This window comes from Geospiza fortis, unplaced genomic scaffold (assembly GCF_000277835.1).
Source record: "Geospiza fortis unplaced genomic scaffold, GeoFor_1.0 scaffold384, whole genome shotgun sequence".
NCBI classification, from domain to species: Eukaryota; Metazoa; Chordata; class Aves; order Passeriformes; family Thraupidae; genus Geospiza; species Geospiza fortis.
Window position 1 is genome coordinate 85,338 of NW_005054744.1, and position 9,211 is coordinate 94,548.

Consider the following 9,211-nt stretch of genomic DNA (forward strand, 5'->3'; position numbering starts at 1 on the left):
GCAGGAGGTTAACCTACCCTGGCCCCAAGCTCTCCCACTGGCACTATTACGAATTCGAACTAAACCTCGAGCTAAAGAAAAGCTGAGCCCTTTTGAAATACTCTATGGAAGACCATATGGGATACAAAAAGGAATGTCCACCCACATTGGGGAGGTGACACTGGCCACCTACATGGTGGCTTTAAGCAAACAGCTCAGAGAAATTGAGAAGCACGTGGCTGGAACTCGGAGCAGGGAATTGGACGGGCCAGTACATAACATACAGCCTGGAAATTATGTATATGTTAAGTCTCTTACAGAAAAGACTTTGGAACCACAGTGGGAGGGGCCGTTCCAAGTACTTCTCACCACCTTCACTGCAATCAAAATCAAGGAGCAGAACGCCTGGATCCATCATTCTCGAGTCAAGAAGACCCAGAAGCCTCTTGGAGAGTGACACCAGGAGACAATGAACTGAGACTAAAACTTACCCAGGCAAAATGGGTACATTGCGGTCGGGAGTAGTCAATACTTTAATTTACAGAATTGTTTTGTATGTAGTTATAATTGAAGTCTTAGAATTAGAGAGTACCTTTGTCCATAGAGATGCTGAATGGCCTTGGTCCCAGGCTTTTAATCAGTATACTGGATCCATGGGAGAACTTTCCGAGGTGAAGGATTTGAACCTATCTACTGTAGTAATCCACAGGAATCAGGTATATGAGAAGCTGGAATGGCAGGAACGGAAACTGTGGACACTTCAAGGGATCAGAGGAGAGGAAATCAAAGTAGGGTGCCGGATCATCAATGGGACAGCTTATGAGAGACCAGATGAAATTAGTGTTTCAATCTCTCCTGATGTATACGAACACCAAGAAGTTTGTGATAGCCTGAATGAATCAGACTGTTGGTGTAATTTCACCCTGATACAGCCTGTAGAAGTAACTTGCATTTGGGCTCGAAATACTGTCGGACTTTCATTTAAATTCAAAATAGACACTACACTTTTTACAACAGCAGGACCTCATACCCGCACCACAACTGACATAGTTCAGACTCAACCCAAACTTGAACCTGAAGTGTATGAAATAGGCCCTTACGTAGTAAGGAATGTGGGTGAACAACAACTATTGTTCAATCCAGAATGGTCTCTGAAACGTGTTGAGTTGCTCATGCAAATTAACATCTCAAAAATCCAGCCAGCCTGCTCCTCCTTCCTAAAAACATCCTTTGAGGGCTGGACAACGTGGTTACAAAGACAGGTATACCCCAGGAATAGGATAAAAAAGGATCTAACTGGGATATTGGGAACAGGGTTAGGAGTCTTAAATGGAATTGATTCAGAAATACTGATGAATAAACTGACAACTGCAGCAAGTGGCCTAACAAAATTAAAGCAGCCCTTAGAGTCATCCCTATTGGCATTAGGGACTAGCCAGTGGCAGATTTCAAAAGTACTGCCAGAGTGGGAAGAGACCGGGGACCACGACCAGAAGCTAATAGTAGAAGCACTTAGTGCAGTTCAAGATAATGTGTCTTTAGCTTTCAGTTGTATACACGCACAGTTATGGATGCAGGCAACAGCAGCTCTGATCATACGAGAAGGGGGTGAAGGTAATTTTCCAGCTGAAATTCGGAAAATTGTCTGGGATAACGCGATTGATTTCGAAAGGAAGTTTCAATCCTGGTGGACCATGGTAAATTTCACCTATGATCCTGTCTCTAATGTAGCTACTGCCTTTGTACTACTCTACCCTTCAGAACATAGAATGTGGGCACGAAAGGTAAATGAAAAGTGGCAAACAGTAAACTTAGAATCCTGCATTACTAAAGAACAGGTGGGATTCATTTGTGAAAGCAATACTATTAATGCCCAAGATGTGTGTTTAGACACTGAACAGAGTATTTGCCACTTTGAAATTCATCCTGTCACTGACCAGAAAACTGTGCTCGTATATACTGGAAAGAGGGTGTGTGTGCCTGAAAACTGCCTGTGCTGATGTAAAAATTGATAGCAACGATGTTATTTTGTCTAGTAGAAATCATTCTAATCTGTATTTGTAATTTTGGTAAGATTATCGGGTGTGATTTTTCGTACTTGGCCCCAGTGACATCCCACCAGTTGATTAAAACTAACTATACAATGTATCACAAGCTATCACCTACCCCTATTGAGATGGACCTTGCATTAGTAAGACAATTAATTAGACACCAAGACCTACTGGAGATCTTGAAAGAGATCCAAGAAAGTGGAAAGAAAACCTTAATTACTGTCCAACATGATAGAAAAGAAATAATCCGAATTCTACAAAGAATAAAACAAAATGCAGATCATCACTGGTGGGATGAGATTTTTGGGTGGTCACTGACGGCAGAGGGAATCTTTAATAAGTTGTGCCACCCCATTGTAGTTTTGCTAATACTAGTTGGAATAAGTTTAGGATTATCTACTATATTGCTAATTTGGAATTGTAAAATACTACGACAAATAGCACTATTAACCTCCTTATGAAATGTACATGGAAACGCATTGAGGGATACTTATTGCCATAGGGGTTTGCATTAAGTAAAAGAATTTACTTATTTTCTAGGAAAGGGGGGAAATGAGGCATAGTAAAATTCCTCCCCCAGAGTAAAAAGGGTAAAAGGTGCTTTTCTGTGTCAAGTTAAGGTCAAAGAGAAAAGCTGCTTTGATAAAAAAACAAGAAGATAAAGAGGAGACAGTGAAATGAAAACAGAGACGCCGTGGGGAACAGGACAGGGACACAAGAAATTCCTTCTGATAATGAAAATTAGCAGCAAAAGTCACTGCGAAATTCACAGAAATGAATATGTATGAGCCTATTGTGAAATTGTATGCATATGCATTTGAAAGGGGGATAAAATGAAGGGCTGGGGTTCGAAAAGGTGTGCATGCCCTTTTAAAGAGAGCAGTCTCTGTCTCTCTGGCATGCGTCCAGCGCTGTGAATAAACATACCGGGCTTTATGACTTTTACAAAGTTGTAGAGTTTTTTTTCTCTCTCCGAATAACAGTGCCTTGCTTTAATACCATCCAAAACTGAACCATCACTGCAGTGTCCCAGACTCAGATCAACAAGCTCAATATACTTGTTGTGTAGTCAGGCGAGGTCTTTCCTGAGATTGCAGAGACTTTCTAAGGATGAAGATTTGGTGATTATTTCTGGTTCTGATTCCTCTGCTTCCTGTGAGGGTCCTGCCTCCCTGTCATCATCCATCGGGCAAATGGATTTGGTCTTATACTTCCTTTTCTGGATGGGGGCAACTGCTATTGGCTTAGGCTGCCCTTCTGGTTTAACCACACACTGAGTGACCATGGTGTCCTCTGATTTGCTCTCCTTACCCTCCAGCTGTAGGTGCTGCTGTAGGGTATCAAGCAGTGTGCGATAAGCATTAGCCAGGACCCAGCACAGTGCAATGAGCTACCCCTCATTGAAGCTGTCATTGCAATTTTCTTTCAGATGTTTCCCTACCTTATCAGGGTTCTGAATTTGCTCAGGGACAAAATTCCAAACTATTGGGGCAGAGTTTTCTTCAGGATCTAGCCTATATCCTCCCACATCCCATGCCACTCCAGATTTTCCACCACTGGGGCAGATCTCTGAGCAACCACCCTGGAAATCTCAGCCCTGATTCTAAATGTGTTGTAGGCCATATAGAGGAGAGTTAACAGAAATAACAACAAAAACATGGTGTCTTTAACATCGAGACGGAAATGAACATTCTCAAAAGGTGATGTGTCAGACCTGAAGGGGGAGAAGGATGTAAAAGGCTGGGAAAAATCATCCCCTACTTTTCTTCCAACAGGTTGGGGGTGATTATTACTAAACCCCCAGAAGTTGCAGCTGAGACCAAGACAGGCAAAACAGCAGCGAATACACATCTCACTGCCTCTGATGTTATCTTAACAAAAACTGATATTGCAGAGTGCATCAACAAAGCAATCTTGGTTTGTGTCCCCGATCTGAAAAAGAACCATTTCCCAGGCAAATTGTACCATATATATGGAGATATATATAAGCCTAGGTGCCAGAGACCCATGATTAAACAGGGCAGCATGTTGACAAGTGAGTTCTGTATCCAGTATAAAATGTTCCAGACAAAATTGTAATTTTTCCACTTTCTCTCTCATGCCCCTTAAGTTGGGTGACAAATTTGTCTTGGTTTGAGACAAATTAAAGGACAACACTCTGGGATGAGTTGCCTCCTTTTATAAGTTCTAACAAATCCCTTTCCACCAATGAGGAATGAATACAAATGGATATAGGTGAAACAGTAACTGTTTACTAACAAGTGGAACAGCAACAGGCAAAAAACCCCAAAACAACCAAACCAGTAAATAACTGCTAGATAAAACATTGCTAAATCTCACAGATTTCCCCCAAGAACAGAGAGACCCAAAATGCCAGGCATATCCCCCCAAGATGGCCCTCTGCAGCCAAGCATGTGGTTTGAAGGACAAAGGGAAAGATGGTGTCAGTCTTCCTCCCATGTCCCGCTCTGCTCTGCTTATCTCCCTGATGTCTGGAGCTACAACTGGTATTCTCTGGATCAAGGGCTAGAAACTCACAGACGGACGTGACTTCACCTTCCTTGCAGCAGGAAATGACAGGAGCAGGCAAAACAAGGTGGCTGGGCTGGGGCAGTTCACGGTCTTCTCCCCTTGGCTGAGCACCAATGTCGATCTAGACTGGCTTGCTGGAGCAGGGGCCACTGCTCAGAATTCGCCCCAAGGCAGTCTCTCCAAGTTGAGAAAAAAAAACCGAAAAGAGAGTCCAAAAAGGAAAAGTGTCTACCCGTGCTGCCTTGGCTCTATAGCAAGAAACCAAGAGCCAAACAAAGCAACCAATAAAGAGTGAGCTCTGCCTAAGGCAAAACCCAAGAAGCCAGCAAGGCAAAAATCATGAGTCAAAAAAAAGAGAGTGAGCTGCCTGGGAAAGAGCAGACTTTAAAGCACCTGCCCTACCATCCCCTGAACTCCTAATTCTGTTTCTGCCTGCACTGCTGGTCCTTAAAGAGACAGTAACAGTTTTTGGGCACAGATGGATATGGAATACAATAACATTTTGGGTTACCCATGGCACAAGCATTTTGTTATATTTTCTCTCCCCTCTCCAGCTAAGGAAAGGGAGTGATAGAGCAGCTTTGGTGGACACCGGGCATCTAGTCAGGGTCAACCCACCACAAATATCCAGTATATTTTGAGCTTTTTTGAACAGCTTTATTTTCAATCCTTTTAATGTTTTAAATTTTAAAAGGTCAAGGGAGTATTAAAGTTTCAAGCTGACAGAGAAAGTAGAGGAAAGGAAAGGCAGAAAAAAAGAACCAAATGAAACCCAGAAAGTACTGGTTTCATGGGGAAAAAGTATTTAAAACCTTACCGCAAAAGATTTCAGCTTTCAAAAGTCCCTTTTCAATCCAGAGTTTGAATGAAGCCAGCTTTAAAAAAATGCATAGGAACATCAAAGAAAACATTAAAAATGTGTAAAAAAAGTTTCTTAAAAATACAAATATTTCATGCCAGAAAACACACAATTTTATCAGATTACATGTTGTGAATTAAGTAAAACACCCCCACCCTCCAAAAACTTAAAATTATACAAGATTCTTCCTATTTGACTGCGATATGTGCCTTTAAGTTTAGCTTTCAGAGACCAGTACAATGAAATTATTCTGGCCTTTTTACCTTTATTACCAAATGATATAGCAACATATGACATTATAGCTTAGTCATAGAAATGGAGGATGCTGGGTTTTTTTTTAATGGAATATCATTATGATTCTAACTCTTAATAAAAATCATAACAGTAAGGAAAACCCTTCCAAACCAAACTATTCACATCTTTGCAGTTTTTTAAAAAGAAGATTGATAACATATTAACTTTGCATCTACACCCAGTTCAAAAGAAATACTGAAATACGCTGCAGAAAAGTTCTGTTATGTCAGAACACCTGTTAAAATACTTAGATGAGACAGGAAGCCTGTTTCTGCACAACTATAAGTTCTAGTGTAGTCCGAGTGCACCCTGCAGGTGTAAAAGTTATTCATGTTTTGTACTCAGCAGATTTGTGTTTTAAATGATCCTTGAAGGATCTTTGAATTATTGGTGCTACTATAGTTCTCCAATGTCAAGCACCAAGTTGAGCAGAAGCAGCAGTAAAGAATTGTGGTGGGTTGACCTTGGCTGGATGCCAGGTGCCCAAAGCCCCTCTATCACTCCCCTTCTCAACTGAACAGAGGAGAGAAAATATAATGAAAAGCTCATGGGTTGAGATAAGGGCAGGGAGAGATCACTCACTAAATACTGTCATGGGCAAAACAGACTCAACTTAGGGAAATGAGTTTATTACCAATCAAATCAGAGCAGGATAATGAGAAAGAAAACCAAATCTTAAAAACACCTCCCCCTCACCTCTCCCTCCTTCCTGAGCTTAATGTTACTAACAATTTTCTTTATCTCCTCCTCCAGTGGTATAGGGGAACAAGAAATTGAGTCTGTGGTCAGTTTGTCACACCGTTTCTGCTGCTCCTTCCTCCTCAGGGGGACCACTCCTCACACTCTTCCCCTGTTCCAGTGCAGGTCCCTTCCACAGGGTGCAGTCCTTCAGGAACAGGCTGCTCCCAACATGACTACCCTGCAGTTTCACAAGTCCTGCCAACAAACCTGCTTGAGCATGGGCTCCTCTCTACAGGTCCACAGGTGCTGCCAGGACCCTGCTCCAGCACAGGCTTCCCATGGGGTCATAGCCTCCTTCAGGCATTCACCTGCTTCAGCGTGGGTCCCTTCCATGGGGTGCAGTCCTTCAGAAACAGACTGCTTCAGCATGAGTCCTCCACAAGGGTCACAAGTCCTGCCAGCAAATATGCTCTAGCGTGGGCTCCTCTCTCCACAGGTCCTGAAAGGACCCTGCTCCAGTGCAGGCTTCCCACAGGCTTACAGACTCCTTCAAGCATCCACCTGCTCCACTGTGGGTCTCCTCCACAGGCTGCAGGTGGATCTCTGCTCCCACATTGACCTCTCTGGGCTGCAGGGGCACAGCTGCCTCACCATGGTCTTGCACCATGGGCTGCAGGAGAATCAGCTCTGGCGCCTGAAGCGCCTCCTGTCCCTCCTTCTCCACTGATCTTGGGGCCTGCAGAGTTGTTCCTCTCACATATTCTCGCCCCTCTCTTCTGGCTGCAGTTGCTGTTGCACAGGTTTGGTTTTTTTCCCTGCTTAAATATGTTATCCCAGAGGTGGTACCACCATCACTGATGGCCTTGGCCATCAATGGGTCTCTCTTGAAGCTAGCTGGCATTGGCTCTATCAAACATAGGGGAAGCTTCTGGCAGCTTCTCACAAAAGCCACGCCTGTACCTCCTCCCTAGCAAAACCTTGCCATGCAAACCCAATACAAGAATAAACAACTGGACTACCGCAAAAATAATTTAACAAACGTTAATAGAAATGAGCACACAAAAATTTGATTTCCATTTTGTTCTAAACCTCTTAACAAATGTAAAACAACATAGTGTGGCCCTATAAATGGTACAGTTAGAAAAAAACATTTGCTGTCAGACTTTCCAAACTCAAGGTGGTGCTTCTTTTCTACAACAGACACAGCAAACCTTCTGTAGATTACAAATAGACTAGGTAAGAAAAATATGATCAAACAAAATTCAATGTCAATAATTTTGATCTCTGTGTTTTTCTTTTTTTTGGATCAACAGAAATAAAAACATAAAAAAAGTCATGAAGTGGTGCAATTGGCACCCCAAAGACTGCTATGGGATTCACCAGGGTTACACAACTGCAGTGTTAATACCTCTTTACTCCAGGGTATGTTTCCATTCTGTCTCCACCCAGTATATGTCTGTACGAGAGTCCAGAAAGGGAACAAGTGTGCCCAAGACCTTTTTTATGCTCCAGTGACAGTTACTTTTTTGTATAACCTGTACAATTGATTGCACTTGGTTCTCTGGCCCAAAAAACCAGCTGGATAAGGACTGAAGGCAAGATGCAAAGAAAGTATGCGCATCCCAAGAGTGTTCATTTATCTGCTTGTACAGCAACAATACATACTGAGAGCATATGTTCTCAAAACAAAGGTCATAGCTTATTAAAGAAAATAAAATCTAAAAATAGAGGAACATCTCCAAACAAACTACTTGTCACATAAGTTACATTTTGAAAATATTCAAGAAAAGCTCCAAATTTGCAAAACATGTGCATGCAATCTATAGCTGCACTGTATACAAATTAGCTAACAAGGTTAACTAAAACAAAAGCCAAATTTAAACTCTGCCCTATTGGTCATGGGAAGAAAAATGCAAAGTCACCAACCTTAAACAAACTTATTTAGCATGAAAATACCATAATCATAACAGTTTTTTCACAGTATTACTTACCCCACCCAATGCATATATTTCATGAACTCTAATGCACATGAGAATTAGAGAAGTGAAAGAAGGGATTCAAAGCAACCCTGTCCCAGTTACCCTTTGAACCCAATACTAAGCTCAGTTTTGTCAAACTGAAGACTGTCCACAGAAGCCATTTGCTCATAACAAATAATTTCCTTCTAATCCAATATCTTGGGTCCACCATAATAATAAATAATCTACATAAACCAGTCAAAATGTATATACATTTTTCCAAAATTAAGGCATGTAACAGAGGCTTTGTCCTTTGATTCTGGAAAAGCATATTGTCAAAACAAAATTAACACCAATAATGTCATACCTAATTTTTTTTCACCCACCTCCTGTTCCAGAAGTAAAACACTGGTCCTTTTTCTCATGCCTCACTTTTAGGTAGACACCTAAAGTTAGATTTTGTATTCACATTGTTGTAAGAATGGAAGCACATGGGTCCATATTCTGAAATCAGGTAGGCATGTGACCAGAATTGCATAGCGTGAATATGTAATAAACTCTAATGTTTAGATTTTATACCTACTTTAAGCAAGGAGAAAAGAATGCAAACATATTTCAACAATCAAAGAAATTATGAGAATACCTCTATCAGGCAATATATCGCACTATAAATACAAAACTAGTAGTAGTGCCACTAATAATAAAAAACCAAACACTTGATAAAAAAAAAGTTGGTTAATTTCTAATATTTAAAAAATCTCCACAACTAATTTGCTTAACATTTAGCCAATTTTCTAAACCAAACCTGAACTGTATAATAAGAGGAAGCTTTCTTGCGTTTCAGATGTGTGCTGGTT

General features: G+C 41.3%; 2 protein-coding genes across 3 annotated transcripts in view; one reads left to right on the forward strand and one right to left on the reverse strand.

The window, feature by feature from the left end:
• LOC115949082 overlaps positions 1–2,318 on the forward strand; it is a 7,870-nt gene extending 5,552 nt beyond the window's left edge. Inside the window, exons 2-3 of one of the 2 annotated variants that reach the window (XM_031065365.1) lie at positions 290–1,987; positions 2,102–2,318. In XM_031065365.1, the coding sequence (XP_030921225.1) occupies positions 480–1,979 (1,500 nt within the window). In that variant the 5' untranslated portion in view covers positions 290–479 and the 3' untranslated portion in view covers positions 1,980–1,987; positions 2,102–2,318. Of the gene's footprint in view, positions 1–289 lie in introns of both variants that reach the window. The other variant, XM_031065364.1, reaches the window with a different exon arrangement.
• Positions 1–9,211, reverse strand: part of LOC102038435 (guanine nucleotide-binding protein G(q) subunit alpha-like) — a gene marked incomplete at its 5' end in the record, with an annotated part of 91,410 nt that overhangs the window by 73,865 nt on the left and 8,334 nt on the right. The window lies entirely within an intron of this gene.